This window comes from Ammospiza nelsoni, chromosome 19 (genome assembly GCF_027579445.1).
Source record: "Ammospiza nelsoni isolate bAmmNel1 chromosome 19, bAmmNel1.pri, whole genome shotgun sequence".
NCBI classification, from domain to species: domain Eukaryota; kingdom Metazoa; phylum Chordata; class Aves; order Passeriformes; family Passerellidae; genus Ammospiza; species Ammospiza nelsoni.
This window is the reverse complement of record NC_080651.1, coordinates 9,737,676-9,759,363: the sequence shown is the minus strand read 5'-3', so window position 1 is coordinate 9,759,363 and position 21,688 is coordinate 9,737,676. Positions and strand designations below refer to the sequence as shown.

At 62.7% G+C, this 21,688-nt stretch overlaps 1 protein-coding gene across 1 annotated transcript; it reads right to left on the bottom strand.

Moving 5' to 3' along the window:
* Positions 1-942: 942 nt before the first annotated feature.
* On the bottom strand, positions 943-19,780 carry PIK3R6 (phosphoinositide-3-kinase regulatory subunit 6). Its single transcript, XM_059485905.1, has 20 exons — positions 19,733-19,780; positions 15,970-16,047; positions 13,978-14,061; positions 13,132-13,223; positions 12,619-12,687; positions 12,053-12,185; positions 11,103-11,172; positions 10,473-10,656; positions 9,594-9,735; positions 9,231-9,317; positions 8,103-8,523; positions 7,225-7,324; positions 6,751-6,867; positions 6,009-6,110; positions 4,621-4,711; positions 3,942-4,012; positions 3,521-3,611; positions 3,062-3,132; positions 2,584-2,696; positions 943-1,990 (listed from the first exon to the last, which is right to left on the bottom strand). The coding sequence occupies exons 2-20, from the start codon at positions 15,980-15,982 to the stop codon at positions 1,834-1,836; spliced, it is 2,208 nt and encodes a 735-aa protein (XP_059341888.1). The 5' UTR covers positions 15,983-16,047; positions 19,733-19,780; the 3' UTR covers positions 943-1,833.
* Between the last annotated feature and the right edge of the window lie 1,908 nt (positions 19,781-21,688).

Below are 21,688 nucleotides of genomic sequence, written 5' to 3'. Positions count from 1 at the left end.
CCCGCTCCGCATGGCCTCACCCGCCGCCAGCGCCGCCGCTCCCCGCCGGGCCCGACCCGGGCAGGGCGGAGCCGCCGCACCTGCGGCACCGGGGCGGCACCGGCCCGGCAGCACCTGCCCCGCCACGGCACCGGCGGGGGCGCAGCGCCGTCTGCGGGCCGGGCCGGGACCGGAACGGGACCGGAACGGGAACGGCCCGGGACCAGCACGGGAATGGTCTGGGACCGACACCCGAATGGCCCAGCACCGGTACAGGAGCGGCCCAGGACTGATACGGGAACAGCCCGGTACTGACACGGGAATGGCCCCGTACTGGCACAAGGATGGCCCGGGACCAGCACGGGAATGGCCCAGGACCGGCACGGGGATGGCACGGGAATGGCCCGGGACCGGCACGGGGATGTCCCGGTACTGGCACGGGGATGGCCCGGTACTGGCACGGGAATGGCCCGAGACCGGCACGGGGATGTCCCGGTCTGGCACGGGATGTCCCGGGACCGGCACGGGGATGTCCCGGTACTGGCACGGGGATGGCCCGGTACTGGCACGGGAATGGCCCGGGACCGGCATGGGGATGTCCCGGTACTGGCACGGGATGGCCCGGGACCGGCATGGGGATGGCCCGGGACCGGCACGGGATGTCCCGGTACCGGCACGCGGATGGCCCGGTACCGGCACGGGGATGTCCCGGCGCGTCCCCTCCCGCAGGTCCCGGGATGCTCGGGCAGGAGCGGCCACAGCGCTCATCCGGCCCCAGGGCCGGGGAGCGGCGGCCGCGGTTCCGCTGGGCTCGGAGGGGCCCTGCCCGGGGCTCGCCCTCCTCCCGGCCCGCCGGGGCGCGGGGGACACGGACAGGAGCCACAGGAGCCATGTGTATCCAGCCATGTGCAAACACACAACAACCACCAATGGCAGCTTCAGCTGGGGTTTGTCTTAATTTCTTTCAATTGGCACTAAAAGGATTGCACCCTCCGGTGCAAGTCATCCATGACACCTATACAAATAATTTATCATCCATCTACATAAATTACAGCTGTACAGAACAAACTCTGGGCTCCAGCCCATACCCCAGCCCAGCTCCAAGCCTTTTGGCTTTCTGAGCCTTTTCTCTGTGTGTGCAAACCCCACAGGGAAGCCCTGAGGAGGCAGAGGGGTGCAGAGGGGTCGCCCCTTAAAGCCCACACGATCCCAAAAACAGCAGCTGCTCGTGCAGAGGTTTCCTGAGGTGCCCGAGAGCTCCTGCTGCTCCTCAGCTTCCATCGAGGCACAATGTTTGATGCCCCAGTCTGGCACAGAGCTTGTGAGGTTAAAACCTGAGCCCTGCTGGGCTGTGAGACGTCTCCAAAGGGAACACTGCTGCTGCCAGCTGCCCTGGGCTCCCCAGGACAGGCAACACCACCTCCCACGGATCTGCCTTGTTCTTCCTGAATGGAGAGCTCCGAGCTTTTCCCTGACCTATTCAAAAGGTGAAAGCTCAGTCCTGTGGCATGGCTGTGCCCTTGGCATGGTCACATGTCACAGGGCATGGTTGTTCCTTTGGCAGAGGCATGGGGCCAGTGTCACACTGTCACAGGGCAGGGCTGTGCCCTTGGCAGGGGCATGGGGCCATTGTCACACTGTCACACTGTCACCAGCAGGGCTGTGTCCTTGGCAGGCGTTGTCAGCAATTGTCACACATGTCACAGGGCAGGGCTGTGCCCTCCGAGCCCATTCAAGTCTGCTTTCCCCACCATTGCCATGTAAAGTCCCCCCTGGTGGCTTTCAGAGTTTTCTCTCCCCGTGTGCTCTGTGCTGGCCCCACATCGTAACCCGCAGCACCTTTTCCTGTCCCCTTCAGGGGATGACTCCTGCGAAAGTGTTGATGGGCAGCAGCAGAGACTTGGGCAGGTATTTCACCAGCCCCACGTCCTCTGTTTCCTCAGGGCTGCATTTCGTGGTCCTCGTCTTCTGCAGGCAGTAGCTGGGCTCGAGGCAGGGAGACACCTCCAGGCTGGAAGGGCACAGAGCACATTTCCTGTGATGGGATCTGTGAGCAAAGCCCAGCTCTGCCCCTGCCAGCCACAGCTGCATTTGTGCTCTCTGCAGCTGGGGCTGACTGCAGACATGGGCTGCTGGGTGTCAGTGTCTGACACACCCCGAGCTCCTGAGCTCAGTGAGACTCAGGCATTCACAGTTTGTGTTGGCTGGGCCCTGAACCCTGAGCACAGCCCCTGTCCCTGCAGCTCCCCAGGCACACCAGCCCCGGCCATGGCCGCAGGGCTGGGTGCTCTCTCCCCCCCGCCCCTGCTGGAGAGCCCGGGGGGGATGCAGGCAGTGCAGAGAGCATCAGCATCCTGATACATCCATAGCTCAGGAGATCTGAGCTCTGCTTGGCCCTGGCGGTGCCTGCTTTTCTCCTGCCTCAACGACAGCACCTTTTGTGTAAAGGACACATTGTTCCTCACACCACGTCCCAAAACACAAATGTAGGAGAGCCCCTGTGTCCCTGCTGTCCCTGGAGAAGGAATGGGGCTTTGTCAGGGGTGGGGACCAGGGCTCCCTGACCGAGGGGAGGCAGGAGATGTGCAGAGCCAGGATTCTCACCCAATCACGTCCCTGTAGGTTCTCCTGCTGTCCTTGTCCAGCCGCACAGTGAAGGGTCTCTGCTCTGGGCTCCTGACCTTGATGCTGCGAGTTCTGAACCTGTGTGCCACAGCCTGCATGGGGACAGCAGGGACAGCCTGTGAGGGTGTCCCTGCCCTCCCTGGGCTGCGTGCTGGTGTGACATGGACAGACAATGGCATTGCTCTGGTTTTCTTCTTTAGCCTCAGATGTGACACAGAGAGAATCCTTTGTCTGGATTCGGAACCTGGCACTGACCAGCAGGGATGAGAGTGACCAGCAGGGATAGCAGTGACCAGCAGGGAGGGCACCCAGGGTGTCTGGAGCTTTGGCTCAAACATCCAGACTTTTCCACAGAAAACAATTGCAGGGTGGCCCCAAAGCCCTCTCCTCCCCACAGGGTTGCCCCTTTCCCTGCTGTTGAGGGGAGTCTGGCCCTGAGGATACCACAGGTACTCACTGAGAACGAGCGTCCTGCCAAGTTGCTGGTCCTGATGATTTCAGTGATGGTCACAGTGAGGCAGCCCTGGCCTGGGACAGAAGCAGAGATTGGGCTCGGGCCAGGGCACAGCCTCAGCTCAGCTCTGGGGGCCCTGCCCCACATTTGGGTGCACTATGGACACACAGGACTGCAGCAGACTCCAAGGACATGGGAATTGTGTGGGATTGTGCTCGGGGTGGAAAGCTGGCCCAGTGCTAAGGGGCAGCTGGAAGAGGAAGACTGGAGCAGAGGGAAGATGCTGGAATCCTGTCTGAGCCTCAGACACGTCATTCCTGAGAAAACCTCAACCAGACCGTGGGGACAGCAACATTCCTGTCACTGGTTCCACCCCAGAGCCCAGACACAGCTGGCACCAAGGGCCGTGGGCAGATTCACTGTCCTGAGCACCAGGAACCCCAGGAAGGAGGAAGAACCCACCTGCAGCCTCCTCTGCAGGGATGGCTTTCATCAGCACGCCCGTGGAGCGCAGGGACAGCGCCAGCTCCTTCTGCCGCTCACTGAGCACGACCTGCGGGCAAGGGGAGAGCCCTGGCAGTGCCCTGGAAGTGCCCTGGCAATGTCCTGGCAGCGCCCTGGTAATGCTCTGGCAGTGCCCTGACAATGTCCTGACAATGCCCTGGCAGTGCCCTGGCAATCAGTGCCCTGGCAATCAATGCCCTGGCAGTGCCCTGGCAGGGCTGGGCACAGCCTGTCACAAGCACAGGGGAGCTCACAGGTCCAGCACAGCCCCTGTCCTTGCCTGGACAGCAGTTCCAGCGGAAGGAGGGAGGGTCAGTGCCCTTTTAGGAGATGTGTGCCCTGCTGGAGCAGAGACTGGGGGTGCAGGGGCCCCACTCACCCTCCTGCAGGTCACTGTGAGGTCCATGCCAGGCCCCTCCAGGGTGCTTTTCCTCTTGGTCGTGCTCAGCTCTGCCAGGAGGGAACCAGGTGGGGTTGGATCTCCCTCCTCTCACCTGTCTGTGCTCAGCAGAGAGGGATCCCCATTGGGCTGAGCCCCTCAGTGTCCCACCATGGCCTCCTGTCACACTCTGTCCCTTCTGTCCCTGTCTTGGCAGCTGGGGCTCTGTGCCAGTGGGACAGGCTCACTGCAGGCTCTGTGCCAGCCTCAGTGACAAACATCCCCTGGATTGGGCACCAGAGTGCACTGACAGAGAGGCTGGATGGCACTGCTGGAACTCAGTGTGGCACTGCTGGCACAGCCTCCAAGCACTCCTGCTCCATCCCTGGCAGCTGGAGGAGCTGAGTTTCTAACAGGAAAACATCTGGCTGTGAATCCCGGCTTGTTTCCTCAACTAAATCAGGGCTCAGGTCCAGCTCCTGAGTGCCCTGGAGCCGACCAGAGGCTCAGACTGCAAACCCTGGCTGGGCCAGGAGCCAGCGGCCACCAGGGCTCACATCAGCCTGATCTCCTGGTGGAGGTGGTCAGGGAGGCCTGGCCAGGAACAAGGGGTGCTGCCCACGACCTGGAGCTCTGCAGGCTGAGGGGGGCCCTGTCCGGGCTGGTGGGACACACACACCTCTGTGGGAGGGGCTGTCCTGCACCTGGGTCAGCAGCTCCGTCAGGAACACGTCCTCAGCTGGCTCCTGGGCTGGGTCCTGGAACAGCACCTGGAAGAGAGGGACAGCCCTGAGAGACACACTCCTAGGAGGAACATCCCTGACAGGAACAGCCCTGAGAGACACAGCCCTGAGAGGAACAGCCCTGAGAGGAACAGCCCTGAGAGGAGCTCTGGGAGTAACATCCCTGGGAGCAACAGCCCTGAGAGGAAGCTCATGAACCTCTCAGGGATGTTCCTCCACATCCCTTACACGAACAGCCCTGAGAGACAAATCCCTGACAGGAACATCCCTGAGAGACACAGCCCTGACAGGAACACCCCTGGTGACATCTCTTCTGTCACCCTGAGGTGTCACACCAGGCTTGTACCCTGGACAGCCTCTCCAGAGCAGCCCCGGGGGGCTGGGAGCTGACCATGGCGTTCAGGGTCCCTGTGGGGTGAGGAGCTGCCCTGGCTCTGTTTCCTGAGCTCCAGGAGGGTGGGGAGCCTTGCCAGAGGCACGGGGACCTGGCCAGCCCAGCCACGGGCAGTGTCCCCTGCCACTGGATGTCACTGTGCCCTCGGAGATGAGTCACTCCCATTGCCCAGGCCAGGCTGAGCCGCTGCTGAGCTTCAGGGGACGCTGCTCCTCTCTGACCCAACCTCAGTGCCAGCTCACCCAAACCCTGGGGATTATTTCCTTTTCACGGGCCTGAACTGGGCAGGACGTGCAGAGCAGGTCCTGGAGATCCCGTCCCAGCCACTCTGCAATAGGTGCCACAGTGAGCAGATAAAAGGAGCTCTGTGCCTGAGCTTTGGAGGGGCTGCCAGAGGAGCAGGGAGGGAAGGGTTAATGTTGTATGCTCAAATTTAGCACTTTGCTCTCTTATCAAATGCCAGCCCTTGCTCTGATAGCACCTCAGAGCAAAGCTGGCAGGAAATCCATCAAAGGGTGCTGCAGGAAGCCCTGCAAAGCCCCTGCAGGTACAGGGGGTGCTGGCACAGCAGAGCCCTGCTCCCTGCCAGCACTCAGAGCAGCAGGAACAGGGCTCCTGAGCACCCCGAGCCCTGGGGGGGACTTCAAGGCTCCCTTTGCTGGGCTGAGATCCCCAAATGGCCCTGCCAGGGGCACTGGCTCAGCTGAGCTCCAGGGTCACGGGCTGGGGAATGGGGATCAGGCTGGGATCTGCTGAGCTGAGCTCCAGGTCATGGGGATCAGGCTGGGATCAGCTGAGCTGAGCTCCAGGTCATGGGCTGGGGAATGGGGATCAGGCTGGGATCTGCTGGCAGCCCCCTCTGGCTCTGCCCAGCTCTGCCAGCCCCTGCAGGGCTGCTGGAGGCCAGGCTGTGCCAGCTGTGCCACCCACCTTGACAGAGTGCACCTGGAAGCAGACGGGCTGCGTGCCCATGCGGGCGTAGTAGGCGATGACGTCGGTGAGGAACGGGTCGGTCACCAGGGCCCTGCTGGGCTGGGGGACAAACCACAGGCTGGCTCAGCCCTGCCACTTCTCAGAAACCCTGCCACGAGGCCTCACACCCTCCTGGGCACCGAGGGAGGGATGAGCTGTCCTGTGGCCCTGCCACTCACAGGGAGTGGGAGCTGCGCCCCCCTCGCAGCCCTTTCTATGTGGGCTGGCAGAGGTGGCTCAAACTGCCGGGAAATGACAGCTGGGGGGATTTCAGCACAAGGTTTCTTTCTTGAAATCTGCCATTTCCTATCCCCTGATCAAAAAAACCCCACCACAGCAAATGGCTTTTGTGGGCTGGGGCAGTGTCAGACACGGGCACCTCCTGGGGAGGTTTGGAGGGGAAATCTCTGCCTGGGGTGAAGAGCCCTGCAGGGCCTGGGGAGGGTCTGGAGAGGAAATCTCTCTGGGGATGGAGAGCTCTGCAGGGCCTGGAGAAGGTTTGGAAAATGTCTGGGGATGGAAAGCCCTGCAGGGCCTGGAGAGGGTTTGCAGGGTTAATCTCCCTGGGGATGGAGAGCCCTGAAGGGCCTGGGGAGGTTTTGCAGGGTTAATCTCTCTGGAGAGGGAGAGCCCTGCAGGGCACAGAGCCCTCCCCAGGGGCTGCAGGTGTTTTCAGGACGTGGGAAGGTTTTCCTCCTACCATGGTGGCCAGCTTGGGGATCATGTGGCCCAGGGTGTTGATGTTGCTCTCGTACCAGGGGTCAGCCCTGCCCAGGTACCCGGCCACCTCACACAGCTCCTCAGGGTCAGTGTGTTCCTGCGGGGAAATGCAGCTCACAGCCACAGCTCACAGCCACAGCCTGGGACCCCGGACAGACAGGAATTCCCAATCCCTGCTCTCCCCATCCCCGGACAGGCAGGAATTCCCAATCCCACCCCCGGACACGCAGGAATTCCCGATCCCACCCCCGGACAGGCAGGAATTCCCGATCCCTGCTCTCCCCATCCCCGGACAGGCAGGAATTCCCGATCCCACCCCCGGACAGGCAGGAATTCCCGATCCCACCCCCGGACAGGCAGGAATTCCCGATCCCACCCCCGGACACGCAGGAATTCCCGATCCCACCCCCGCACAGGCAGGAATTCCCGATCCCTGCTCTCCCCCGGCACTCACAGCAGCCGCCGAGGGCTGGGGCTGCCCCGGCACCACGGGGATGTGGTAGAACTGCAGGTCCAGCCGGGGCGTCAGGAACACTCGGCGGGCTTCTCGCTTCCTGAAACGCGAACGGAGATGTCCCGAGGGCAGGGGCAGAAGGTGGCACCTGGGCACGGCTGGGCAGTGCCAGGACACGGCGGCTGCTCTGCCACCTGCGCCCCTCGCTGCCCCCTTCCCCGGGATGTGCCCTGGGCTCCCAGATCAAGCAGGGGGAGGTGATGGGGAAGAGTTTTTATCAGGGCCTGGTGTCCCTGTGCACTCAGCTCTGCTCCCAGGCTGCCCACATTGTCACCCACCCCAGCTGAGGACAGCCAGCTGGGAAACAGCTTCTCTGTGGGATTTTTCCTTTTGGCACAGGAAAACACCTTGCCTCGTTTATTGCTCGTTTAACCCAGCCCCGGACAGAGGGGAGGACACGCTGTGTGCATCACCTGGGCCCCGAGAGCCGCCGGGGACAGCCGGGTGTGTTTGGGAGCTGCATACGGGATCCGAGCCCGCCCCGGGCACCGCCGAGACCAAGCCCCAGCCCCAGCCCCAGCCCCAGCCCCAGCCCCAGCCCGCCCTCAGCCCCAGCCCCAGCCTGCCCCCAGCCCCCCGGCTGCTCCCACAGCCCCAGCCCCAGCCCCAGCCCCAGCCCCAGCCCGCCCTCAGCCCCCCGGCTGCTCCCACAGCCCAAAGCCCCAGCCCCAGCCTGCCCCCAGCCCCCCGGCTGCTCCCACAGCCCCAGCCCCAGCCCGCCCTCAGCCCCAGCCCCAGCCCCAGTTCGCCCCCAGCCCCCCGGCTGCTCCCACAGCCCAAAGCCCCGCTGCGCTGCCGTCCCCCCGAGCCCGCAGTACCTGAGCGAGTGGAAGGCTTGTGCCAGGCGGCCCAGGACGCGATCGTCGCCCAGCAGCACCACGCGGGCGGTGTGCAGCCTCTGCAGCGGGGCCGCGGGCTCGGGGGGCACCCCCGCCCTCCCGGGGGGCTTCCCGGGGGCCTTCCCGCCGCCGGCCTGGAGCAGGGCCACGCTGTCCAGCGGGGACGGCTTCTTCTTGATGCCGCCCTTCCTGTGCAGCCGGGAGCGCTCGCACGGCTCCTCCGGCGCGGGCAGGTCCCGCTCGATGCCGCTGTCCGTGGACAGCACCGAGAAGCGGCTCTGGCCGCAGCAGCCGCAGCCCGGCAGCGGGTCCGGCATCTCCAGGGGCTCCGGCTCCTGCCCCAGGCACTCGGGCTCGCAGCTCTGCGACAGCGGCCGCAGGAACAGCACCAGCTCCTTCCCTGCGGGCACGGGGAGCCTGAGCGGGGACAGGGGCACAGAGGGGCACAGGGGAGCCCAGGGGGGCACAGGGGGGCACAGCTTCCCTCCCCTCAGGGAACTTGCAGAGCTGAGAGCTCCGAGGGCAGCCAGTCCTCAGCCCCACCTCCCATTGAGAGAGCTCGGTGCTGCTCCAGCCCCAGAACCCCAGACTGGTTCGGGTTCGGGGGGACCTTGGGGATCATCCTCATTCCTAACCTTGCCATGACAGGGCCCCTTCCACCAGAGCAGGCTGCTCACAGCTCCATCCAGCCTGGCCTTGGGCACTGCGGGGGCACCCACAGGTACCCTGGGCACTGCCAAGGGCACCCTCAGGTACTCTGGGCACTGCCGGGGCACCCAGAGGTGCCCTGGGCACTGCCAGGGGCACCCTCAGGTGCTCTGGGAACTGCCAGGGGCACCCTCAGGTACTCTGGGCACTGCGGGGGCACCCACAGGTGCTCTGGGCACTGCCTGGGGCACCCACAGGTGCTATGGGCACCTCCTGTAGCAGCCCCAGCTCCTTCCCCCTCCTCACCCAGAAGGAGGCCTGGGGCAGGCAGACCCATCTCCACGAGCCTGGCCCTGGGACAGTGGTGCCCAAACTCCCTGCCCAAGGGTCAGGGCTCAGTGACCCCTCTGGGACAGGACCCCCAGGCTCAGACCCCCCCAGCACCCCCGGGGCACTCACAGAGCTGCTCATCCTCTGTCCACAGGTGGAAGCTGATGTTGGGGCTGGGCAGAGGGGTGCCCTGCAGCCCTTCCTGGGGATCATTCCCTGGGAAAACAAGGATGCTTGGGGCATTTCCCCACACAGGAGCACAAGCCCCAGTGCTGAACGCTGGCTGGGGCAGCCCTGGGGCTCTCCCAGCCCAGAGCTCCTGGGGTGAGGCCAGATGTGAGGCTGGGGGGCCCTGCTCTCACAGAGCCATCACTGAGTGTCTGCAGCAATGCTGGGAGGGAGAAATGGAAACTGGGCCACGGGCAGGAGTGACACAGGGACGCAGGGGACACCAGGGCTCCCTGTCCCCTGGGAATGTCTGCCTGGGCTCACCTGCAGGAGAGGAGCCCATAAGGCTGTGGTAGATCCTCTCCAGCCGTGCCGTGTGCTGGCCCCGCTCTGAGTCCCCCTGGCTGCCCTCCACGGCCGCCACCACCTGCTGGAACCAGTGCTCCAGGTCCCCCGGGGGCAGGGCCTGTGGGGACAGGGGCTGTGAGCGCCTGGAAACGGGAATGGTCCTCGGCAGGACAGCGGGAGGGGCAGGGAGAGCAAACGGGTCCTGCGGAGAGTGATCCCTCCAGGGAGAGTGAATGGGTCCTGCAGGAGAACAAACGGGTCCTGCAGAGAGTGATCCCTGCAGGGAGAACAAGTCCTGCAGAAAGTGATTCTTGGGGACACCAATGTCCTCCTGTCCCCAGCAGAGACGCTGGCTGTGCTGGCTGCTCACAGCTCCTTTGGGAGCAGCTTGGCAGCTGAAAGGCACCTGGGGCATCCTCAGCAGTGCTGGCACTTGGGGTGACCCTCGGGACATGGGGACAGCAGGCACACGAAGGTGACCTTGGAGGGGAAATTGCTGAGAGCCCCTGCAGTTTCTGAGGCAGACTTTGGTGCCACTGCAGCCCCACAGCTCCTTCCAGGAGGGTTTGGAGAAAACTGACTGAAACCTTTCCCCTGAGAGGTTCCTGCAGCGCCCAGGACTAGCAGAGGAGCTGACAGAGGCTCTGACTCAGCTTTGCTGGGCAAAACCAGCACTGAGACTGAAGGTTCCACCTCTGGCTCTGCTGCTTTCCATCCGAAGGGTGTCTGAGCTCAGCTCTGGGGCTGCCACCAGCACTGGGGAGCTGGGGGTTTCTCCACTTGCCAAAACACCTTTTGCATCTCCAGGGTGTGCAGAGCGTGAGCAGGGGAGCAGGGGACGAGCTGCTGCAGTACCTGGAGGCGGGCCCGGAGGCCGGAGGTGTCGCAGGTGTCCCCCAGGGCCGCCTGCAGGGCGTGGGTGACCACGCAGCTCATGGAGCCCCGCGGGCTCTGCGACACCTGGGCAGCCTCGGTGTCCATGGCCAGAGCCCCGCAGATGGCTTCGGGCAGCAGCTCGGGGTCAGCAAAGATGAAAATCCTGCGCGGGAAAGGGGGAGATGCAGCCTCACATCAGAGACCCCAGGCTGGCAGGAGCAGCTCCCATCTCCCATCTCACTTTTTCCATTGTTGCTGTTCCCCTTCTCCACCCTGTGTGCCCCCCGAGGGCAGCTCCCTGCCTCCCAGAATAATCGGGACACAGCAGAATGTGTCCCCCAGCGTCGCCAAGGCCACGAGGCTCAGCCCCAGGCTGTCTGTTCCAACCAGGAGTGCTGGGAAAGGATGGGGCTCCCTGAGAGACCCCGAAATGACAGCACAGCCCACCCCAGGGGCAGCACTCACAGCCCACCCCAGGGCTGCACTCACCTCTCATCAGGGGCAGCACTCAGAGCCCACCCCAGGGGCAGCACTCACCTCTCCTGGCAGGGGAAGGGGCACAGCCCACCCCAGGGCTGCACTCAGAGCCCACCCCAGGGCTGCACTCACCTCTCCTGGCAGGGGAAGGCGGCGCTGTGCAGGCTCTGCTCGGAGATGACCATCCTTTGGTACAGGGTCCCTGCGAAGCACAGAGACACCCGGTAGGAGCGGCACAGCCCTGGGGCAGCCAGCCCGGGCTGCTCCCGGCTCCGCAGCCTGAGGAGGCTCTGCCAAGGCGGGGAACACCCGCTGAGCTCAGCTCAAACAGCCAAGAGCTGGGCCAGAGCTAAAAACAGCCCGGGACAAAGATAGCCCAGGCTCCCGAAAAAGAAACCCCCGTGTGTTCCGGGTGATTTCCTGTGTTTCCCTTCCTTTGTTTGGGGCACTATGAGCTCGGGAGCGGAGGTGCAGGCAGGAGGGAGACGTGGGGACGGTGTCTGGGGACATGTGAGGAGCACCAGGGGACTCTTAATCAGGAGAGAGGCCCGGCCCTGCCCTGCCCTGCCCTGCCCTGCCCTGCCCTGCCCTGCCCTGGCTGAGGCTCCATCCCTGGCCTGGCTCAGGGACAATCTCCCTGGGACCCCCGTGCTGCCCCAGGGGAGCCCTGCTGGAGATCCCTCCTGTGCACCCTGAGCCACCCCTGCACCCAAGCTCAGGGGACACAAAGGTGCCCCTTGGAGCCAAAGCAGTGCTGGGCACGAGAGCTGGGGCTGCTGTGGGGGGCTGAGGCTCCCCAGAATGGCACCAAAACTCCCCAGCAGGTTTCTCCTGTTTCCCTTCCCCCTCACAGGGTGTCTGCACCCTGCTCTGCTCTAAAGGATTGTTTGAAAGGCTCCTATTAAAGAAAACCTGAACTGGAGAGGAGCTTTAATGAGAACAGAGCAAAAGAACACAGGGAAAAAAGAAACCAGGTGTCCTTGGGCTTGTTTTCTGCACGAGGCTTTTCCCTGCAGCCCCAGTGACACCTCAGTGCCCACGGGGCTGCTTCAGAGCTGATCAGCCCTGCCAGCCCCCCTTACCTGGGGCTGCCCTCTCCAGCTGCAGCCTGCTGGCATAGTCCAGCCCGATGGTGCAGAGGGGCTTGGGCAGGGTCAGCAGCCTCTTGCAGAAGTCATAAACCCTGGCACAGAGCTCGTCAGGGATGCAGGGGGCCTGCAGGGGAACAGGGAGGTGACAGGGAGGTGACAGGGAGGCGACAGGCAGTGACCCCTGAATCTGCCCCAGTACAGCCCCCGGGCTGGGAGGGCACCAAACTCACTGCACTGAATTCACTGTGGATTTAAATGCAAAGTGTGGGGCAGAATCAGGCCCTGCAGGGGTTTGGGAGCCTCCAGCAATGCCCACTGGAGCCTGGGCACACATTTGCTCTGCCAGGTTGTGGCTTCCTGCAGACACTGAAAGGCAGAGCCTGGCACTCCGTGTGCCACAGGGACATGGGAGTGCCCTCGCTGTGCCACAGGGACACGGGAGATGCCCAGCTGAGCCCGCCCGGGGCCATCCCAGGGCTCTGCTGGCTCTGAGTGGCTCCAGGTGGCCTCTCCTGTGCCCTGCTGTCCCCGGGTGCTGCCCCAGGCTGTTCCCTCACCTGGATCAAGGTGTACATCAGCGTGTGCAGCAGGGGGATGATGTAGTGCCGCAGGTCCCCTCGCTCTGCCTGTGGGAGCAGAGGCAGCGCAGGCACAGTCAGCTCACTGCGCTGGGCAGAGCAGCCCCAGAGCCCCCAGCGTGGGCCAGGCTCTCTGGGGTGGCACTGTCCCCTCCCTGGGGTGGCACTGTCCCCTCCCTGGGGTGGCACGCCCGTCTCTGGTGTGGCACTGTCCCCTCTCGAGGTGACACTGTCCCCTCCCCGGGGTGGCACTGTCCTCTCTCTGAGGTGGCACTGTCCCCTCTCTGAGGTGGCAGTGTCCCCTCCTGGGGTGGCACTGTCCCCTCCCCGGGGTGGAACTGTCCCCTCCTGAGGTGGCACTGTCTTCTCTCTGAGGTTGCACTGTCCCCTCCCGGGGGTGGAACTGTCCCCTCCTGAGGTGGCACTGTCCCCTCCTGGGGTGGCACTGTCCCCTCCTGAGGTGGCACTGTCCCCTCCTGAGGCGGCACTCACCCTCTCCAGCTCCTTCACCAGGATGCTGACCAGGACACAGCTGGTTCTGGGGTTCTGGTCCATTCTCTTGTGCAGGGTCCAGCGCAGCATTCCTGGGGGGGGACAGACGGGGTGGGACTGCAAGGGTGACGGTCACACAGGGTCACACGGGCTGGGCAGGGGTGACAGTCACACAGGGTGACACAGGGTGACAGACGCTGCTGGGGCACGGATGCAGCTGATGAAGGATTGGCCCCTCCCGCAGAGGGCTCGGCAGGGCCGGGGAGCGGAGTCAGTCCCCAGGTCCCCGCGGGCAGCGGGAGGAGCGGGGCCGGGGCAGGAGCGGGGCTGGGGCAGGAGCGGAGCTGGGGCAGGAGCGGAGCTGGGGCAGGAGGGGCCGGGGCAGGAGGGGCTGGGGCAGGAGGGGCCGGGGCAGGAGGGGCCGGGGCAGGAGCGGGGCCGGAGCAGGAGGGGCTGGGGCAGGAGCGGGACGGGGGCAGGAGGGGCCGGGGCAGGAGGGGCCGGGGCAGGAGCGGGGCCGGGGCAGGAGCGGAGCTGGGGCAGGAGGGGCCGGGGCAGGAGCGGAGCTGGGGCAGGAGGGGCTGGGGCAGGAGCGGGGCCGGGGCAGGAGCGGGGCCGGGGCAGGAGCGGGGCTGGGGCAGGAGCGGGGCCGGGGCAGGAGCGGGGCCGGGGCAGGAGCGGGGCTGGAGCAGGAGCGGGGCTGGGGCAGGAGCGGGGCTGGGGCAGGAGCGGGGCCGGGGCAGGAGCGGGGCCGGGGCAGGAGCGGGGCTGGGGCAGGAGCGGGGCCGGGGCAGGAGGGGCTGGGGCAGGCGGTGCCCGCTGTGCCCGGGCAGGGGCAGTGCTCACCTCGGTCGCTCTGGCAGGACGGGTGGTGCCCGTCCAGCTCCCGCAGCAGCGCCCGCACCCGCCGCAGGATGTCCGACTCCAGCTCTGCAGGCAACAGCGACACCTGAGCAGGGACAGCACCCCCGGGGTGGGGACAGCCCAGACAGAGCCCGCACAGAGCCCGGACAGAGCCCGGACAGAGCCCTCCCCACGGCAGCAGAGCCCTTAGAGCTGTGATGGGAACTGCAGAGCTGTCCCTAGGGTTGCTGGAACGGGTCGGGAGGTGCCACAGAGTGACACAGAGTGACCCAGAGTGGCACAGAGTGACACAGAGTGACAGAGTACTCCAGAAGCGCCACCCAGCCTGGGAGGTTCTGCCTGCCTGTCTCAGTCCAGCCTGTCTCACCCCCTGCCTTCCAGAGCTTCTCCTGGCAGCCTGCTCCTCTTTACAGGCTTGCAGAGGATAAAAAGCTGAACTTTCTCTTCATTATATCACCTTAAACGTGATATCACTGCCTGATACATGTGGTTAATGAAATAACTGATTTCTTCATCCCATTCTGTGAGGAGCACAGGCCCAGCCTGCAGCTCCCAGCTAGGCTGGCTGTGCTGAACTTGATGCCCCAAATTCCTGCAGGCTCTCTGTTAGATCCCTCAGCCGTCTTTCCAAGCAGAAAGAGTTAAACATTTGGCCATAATCTCACGTTTGGCTCACAGATAAGTGTGAACTGTTCAGAAATGCCCCTTTGGATGCAGGCTCTGCTGCCTTTCCAGCAGCAGAGCCTGGGAATGACTTTGGGGCTGTGTTGGGGCACAGCCCCAGGCTCAGGGCCAGCAGTGCTGCCCTGCTGAGGTCGGGTCTGTGGGTGCACACGGAGCCCCATCCCTGCCACGGCACAAAAACACCCCCAGGACTCTGCGTTTGTCTCGTTTAGGAGGTGTCATTGGAGGGATGTCTCAGAAACTGCTCTTTCCTCACCCTTGATTTCCCCTCAGGGATTTTGGGAAGCTCCCCCATGTCCCTCTCCTGTTTATTGGTTTGGGAATTCCGCCTCAAAGGGCTGTTTGAAATGTGCTGCCCTTTTCCTTTGTGAGTGTTTGTAATCAGGGGAGGCTTTTCCTGAGCTCCACTCTCAGCCCTGGCCTCTCCTGCTCATCAAAGCAGCCCCAGCGCTGAGGGTCCCTCATGGGGCACAGCAAAGAGTCCGACCCAGCACAAACAAGAGGCACTTTGATCTAAAAACAGCAAAAAATAAACCCAGCAACAAAGAGCAGGGGCTTGGAAATGGAATAGAACCTTTCAGCATTGACATCCTGACCCTGAGAGATCAACTGCACCTCTGAAACAGCATGAAAATGAAACATGGGGGGAATGGACTGGAATACACACACACATACACACACCAAAAATAGTACTATGAAATAAAAAATAAAATATACTACTATAAAATAAAAAACCCTAAAATATACTACTATAAAATTAAATAATAATAATAATAATTTTAAAACCTACTACTATAAAATAAAAAATAAATAATAATAAAATATATTACTATAAAATACAAAAGAATAATAATAGTAAAATATAATACTATAAAATAAAAATAATAAAATCTACTGCTATAAAAATATATATTATAATAAAATATACTACTATAAAATATAAAATAAAAATCATAATAAAATATACCACTATAAAATAAAAAATTACTACAATAAAATAAAATAAAATAAAATAAAATAAAATAAAATAAAATAAAATAAAATAAAATAAAATAAAATAAAATAAAATAAAATAAAATATACTACTATAAAATTAACTACTTTAAAACTCAAATGTTTTGTCAGCTGGAGTGCCCCTGCCCTGCTCTGTGCTCATTTCCCACCTTCCAGCAGCACCCGGCAGCACCTTGGGCAGCACCCGGTGTTTGAACAGAGGACAGGGGTGTAAGGGGTGGCTGAGGAGGAATTCCCTGGCTCCCCCTCCCCGCCCCGGGGCTCAGCATCACCCACCTGAGCTGTCCATGGCCGGGCCGGGCTGCAGCTCCTGGGGCACCAGCGCGGGGCAGCTCACGGCGCTGGGGCATGGCCCTGCAGGGAACGGCAACAGCGGGCTCAGGTGGGTGCAGAGCGGGCTCAGGGTGAACCGGGGGAGCACGAAGGGGCCGGGACCCCCTGAGACCCCGTGGAAACCCCTGGAACACCCTGGGACCCCATGGGACCCCGTGGGACCAGGACAGAGCCCGAGGGGAGCACAGGCGGTGTTTGGGGGAGAATCCCCAGCTCGGGGCTGCTGGCACTGCCAGTCCCGGGGCTGGAGCTGCTGGGTGAGCACGGCGCTCCCCGGAGCTCGGAGCCCCCCGGAGCTGAGAGACCCCCGGGGCTCGGAGACCCCCGGAGCTGAGAGACCCCCGGAGCTGTGAGACCCCCGGAGGTGTGAGACCCCCGGAGCTGAGAGACCCCCGGGGCTCGGAGACCCCCGGAGGTGTGAGACCCCCGGGGCTGAGAGACCCCCGGAGCTGTGAGACCCCCGGAGCTCGGAGACCCCCGGAGCTAGGAGCACCTCAGAGCTGTGAGACCCCCGGGGCTCGGAGACCCCCGGAGCTAGGAGCACCTCAGAGCTGTGAGACCCCCGGGGCTCGGAGACCCCCGGAGCTCGGAGCACCCCAGAGCTGGGAGCCCCTCGGAACTGGGAGACCCCCGGAGCTCGGATACCTCCGGAGCTCAGAGACCCCTGGAGCCCCCCGGAGCTCGGACTCCCTCGCTGCCCCGGCTCCTCTGGGCGCTGCCGGAGGAAGCAGCCGCTCGCTGAGCGCGCCCAAGGTGTCGGTGGCTCCCCACATCCGCATCCTCCTGGCGCTGCGGGGGCGGGCGCTGCCGGCCTCCCACAGCTTCCAAATTTAGCCAAGAGCAACGTGAGCCCGAGAAACTCCGCTCCCCGCTTCACCTGCGTGCCCCAAAGGGCTCCTTCTGCTCCCCGGCAGCAGAGAGCAGCTGAGGCTGAACCCTCAGTGCACGGCTTGCTCCCAGTGCTTGGGTGTGCCGGGAAAATCCAACATAAAGAGATCAAACAGGTCCCCAGCAGGCTCAGAACCAGTCACGCTGTCCGGGGGACAGGCAGGAGTTGTGGGAGAGGAGGAGGAGAGGACAGGAACAGAAATAGGCTCTGAGGAACTCTGGGGTCAGGCAGGGTCCTGCCAGCTCCAGCCACTGCTTCTCCCTGGCCAGGACCAGCACAGGAACTCAAACGAGCAGAAATTCCCCCTTTCATGGGGATGTTCCTGACCAACACAGGAACCCAAAGGAGCAGAAATTCCCTCTTTTCCCTGGGAATGTTTCTGACCAGCACAGGAACACGAACGAGTAGAAATTTCCCCTTTTCCCTGTGAATGTTTCTGACCAACACAGGAACCCAAACAAGCAGAAATTCCCCTTTTACCTGGGAATATTTCTGACCAGCAAAAGAACCCAAACTAGTAGGAATTCCCCCTTTTCCCTGGATGTTCTCTGCCTGCTGCACTCCCCAGGGTGGGGGCACAGCCCCTCAGCCCTGCTGTGCCCATTGCAGACCCAGCAGGGCAGCAGGGATGATGCCAGCCCACAGGAAGGGTTCTGGGCACCTGAGCCCGTCTCCAGCCATCCTCCCTGTGTGCCTCAGCCCTCCTGAGAGCATCTCTGACCCCAGGAATGGGAGCTGTCCCCAATTCTGGGCATGGACCCTGCGCTGGTCCCAGCCCCTGCTGGACTCAGCCCCTTTCCCTGGAGCCCCTCCCTGCTCCAGGAAGGCTGGGAAGGTTCCCTGGCCCACACCAGGAGGGCTCCGTGCCCTCTATCCCCTCATTCCCCTCGTCCCCCTCGTCCCCTGCAGCAGGCACGAGGCAGAGCTCATCCATCCCCGGGTGTTCTGCTGTCTGCCAGCTCAGCAAGACTGGAGCCTTCTCTGCATTCATCCCACTTCTCTGCAGAGCTGCAAATCTCTGCTTCCTCCCTGCAATTCCTAAAATACCCATGGCATCAGCTGGATTTTATTCCTTTTGCAGGGAAAAAAAATGAAAAAGGAAGGGCAAGAAGAAGAAGAGTTGCAATTCTGCTTTCAGGCCTCAATAATCCTGGGATTCATGGGACAAAACCCCCAAATTACCCCAAAGCTGCCTCCCCCAAGAGTTTGGGGCAGTTTTGGGGAACACCTGGCTCTAGTCTTAAAAATGCAGGACTTGGCAGTGAAAATGCAGCTCTCCTTGGACCCCGGCAGATAAATTCATGAGTTAAAGGGAATCGCAGGGTTAAAGGGAACTCTCCTGTTGCAAACTGACCTGGCTGAGCACAGGGTGCTGAGCACCCCACAAAGCCTCCTCAGCCCCTCCTCTGCAGGGCAGCAGCCCAGGTTCAGAGCAGTTCGTACGAGAGCTCCACCTCAGCCCAGCTAATCCCATTTTGGGAAGCTCTGTCCCATTTTGGGATCCTCCAGTCTCTGCCTCCTCTCACCTCGCCATACTCCCCCTGCTCATCCCACTGAGGCTCCTTCCTCCCAAGCAGGGATCCCATTTACCGGGCCCAGGAGTGCACAAGGAAATTGTCACCTCCTCCAGGGCTGTCCCTTCCCTAATCCTTATGGGCAGGGGGAACACTGAGACACCACCCTGAATGGTGGGGACACCACCCCTGTGCTGGGGACACCACCCTGAATGCTGGGGACACCTCCCCTGTGCTGGGGACACCCTCAGCTCCCTCTCCCTTCTCTTGGGCTGATCACGAGCACCAAAGGCGCTGTCACCAGGTGGGTTCCAGCAGCTCAAACATCGCCCTGGTGGCCTTTGGGCGTTTCTGGAGGGTCCTGGGCAGCAGCAGGGACAGCCAGCAGGTCACTGTCCCCACGGGGTCATGCTCTGTGTCCTGCAGGGAGGAGGATCCACCCAGCCCTGGGCTCATCCCTGCAGGAGAGCACAGCCCTGTCCCACTAAGGGACATCTTCAGCCATGGCAGGGGCTGGAGCTCAGCCTTGGGGAGCCCTCGGGGTGGGACTGAAACCCCCCTGAGGGATGGGGACCTGTCCATGCAGGGGAGCCACTCCAGCCCCACCGTGGTGACTCAGGCTGCCCCCTGGAAATGTGGGCTGGCTCCCAAAAACCTCTATCTCTGTGTCACCATCAACACTCGGAAATCACTAAACCCCAACCACCCCCGGCCAGGTGAAACACAGAAATAGAGAGGCACAGAAATAGCTGAAGATAGGCAGAAATAGCTGAAGCCACGGAAGAAAACCCAAACCCTTGGGTGGTGAGAGCTGGGCTGGCAGCAACGAGGCTGCCCTGGGAAGCTCCAGCACGTCCGGGATCCTGTCCCCTCTCCCGGCACACCCCAAATGCCGTACCTGGAGCCGGGCTGGTCCCTGTCGCCCTCCCCGCCTGCCCAGGGCCAGCGCAGCCCCAGCAGGACGCGGAGCACACCCCGAGCTCTGTCCCGTTCTATTTATCCGCTCCAAAGGCGCCTCCCCACGCCTCCCGCAGCCCGTGTTTAGTTACCAACTCACCGCCCGGCCACGCTGAGCTTTATCCCGGGGCTGTTTGGCAGCGCAGGGACAGGGACTGAGAAAACCGCGCCTCGCACGGCCACAGAGCGGCTCTGTCCCCTCCCAGCCCATCTCAGCCCTCTCCTCGGCACACCTCAGCGCCTTCCCCATGCACCTCAGCGCCTTCCCGGCACATCTCAGTCCCCTCTCAGCCCACCTCAGCCCTGCCCACCGCCCCGTTCCCAGCCGGGGGGGTCGCACCGGTACCATCGGCAGCGGCTCCAGCTCCGGCGCGTCCTGCGGGGGCCGCGGGCAGCGCTCAGCCCGATCCGACCGGACCCGCGTGGGCTCGGCGGCGTCACGGCACGGCAGCTGGGCTGGGACAGCCCCGGCCCGCCCCCCGTGCCGCCCTCCCGCGCTCCTGCGGGCGAGGCTGGCTCTGAGAGCGGCGGCACAGCCTGGCCCCGGTACCGCCCAGCCCGGAATGGTTCCGGGAACCGACACGGCTGGAACGGGGTGGGACGGGATGGGATGGGATGGGATGGGATGGGATGGGATGGGATGGGATGGGATGGGATGGGATGGGATGGGATGGGATGGGGATGGGGATGGGGATGGGGATGGGGATGGGATGGAATGGGATGGGGATGGGGATGGGGATGGAGATGGGGATGGGGATGGGGATGGGGATGGGGATGGGATGGGATGGGATCAGGAGGGGGATGTGGCTGCTGAAGGGCCGTGTCCCCCAAGCCGCGCTGGGGATCTGACATCGCATCCTCTGAGCTGCACCAAACTGCAGCTGGCAGCTCCTGAACGCTGAGAAACGGCTCCAGCAGCAACCTTGATCCCTTAACCCCTTACATCCCTCACACCCTCAGCCCTGGAGCTGCAGGGGACCCCAGCAGAGGCAGATGTCCCATGTGTCCCCTCCTCTCAAAGCCTGTCTGTGCAGCATGTTCTGCTTCTGAGCAAAACTTTGGCTACAAAACCCAAGCCCCATAGAAATCAGATGCCCTGGCCCCTTCCTGGCCCCCTTGGTCTCGCTGCTGGAGTGGACAGAGCTGCAGGAGCGCTGGCAGTGCCACACTGGGGCACTGGGGCCCAGCCTGAGCCCCTCCTGCTCTCATTGCCAGATTTAACTGCAGCCCTGGCAGGGCCCTGCTCCCACCAGCTCAGAGATGGAAGCAGATGCTCTCCCTCGGGCTCTCACTGCCAAGGAAGAGGATCTGGAGCCCAGACTCGGCTTTCCAGCACCTCCTTGGGGCTCCATTTGCCTGCTGGCTGCTGAGGGAGGCTCAGCCCTGCCAGAGCGTCCTGCCCATGGAAGGGGAAGCACTGCTGGCTCCTGGGGCCAGCTCAGGGATGAAACTGCAGTGCACTGGCCCTGCAGTGAGTGCTCACCAGCCCCAGCTCTGCACGGGCCCCCAGCCTTTGCTGGAGCTGTGCAAGTCCAGCAGCTTCCTGGACACCGGCGGCTGTTTGGAGACTTCCTCGCCAACGTCACATTTCATTCTTCCCAAGGAAAGAAAAGAGTTTTCCGGAAACAGCAGCTTTTTAGATTTAGCATCTCTTTCCATCCCCGGAGTCGGCTTTGGAAAAACAATCACAGGGAAAAAATAGGTGTGATCCGAGAGCCACTGCCAGGACTGTGCTCACAAACAGCCCAGCAAGCACCTGAGGGGGAATTAAAGGCAGGGAGAGCTCAGGGTACAAATGGCGGCCCGCCTGAGAGGGGCCAGGCTGCTTTCCTGGGCTGGGAGGGGCTGTGGGTGGCACAGCTGATCCCAGCCTCCCTCAGAGCCATTCCCTCCTTTGGACAGGGCTGACACCAGCACTGGGACAGTCCTGCCCTGTCACACTCTCTGTGCAGGGTCCCAGTGCCCGGCTCCGTGCAGGGTCACAGCACTGCCCTCTCCATTCCCCAGCCCCTGCTGGCAGCTGCCCTCAGGTGGCCACGGTGGAGGTGACCTGGGAGGGCACAGAGGAACGGCCTGGGGTGACAGGAGGAGGGTGACCAGAGTGAGCCCAGCATGCTGTGCACGGCACCCAGCCCCGTGTGCCCGGCCTGGGGGGGCTCTCCTTGCACCCTGGGGACACAGAGGGATGTGACAGCTGCGGGCAGGGAGGGCACAGAGAATCCCTTAGCAAGGAAGGGATGAGGGTTTAGGGTTGCACCAGGATAACGAGGTCAAAAAGGGGATTTAATTACAGGGCACGGGC

Coding starts and splice junctions, on each gene's coding strand:
- PIK3R6 (XM_059485905.1), bottom strand. Junction 12,688..13,131: donor TGGTGAAGGAGCTGGAGAGG/GTGAGTGCCGCC, acceptor CTGCTCCCACAG/GCAGAGCGAGGGGACCTGCG. Junction 11,173..12,052: donor GCTGGAGAGGGCAGCCCCAG/GTAAGGGGGGCT, acceptor TGTGCTTCGCAG/GGACCCTGTACCAAAGGATG.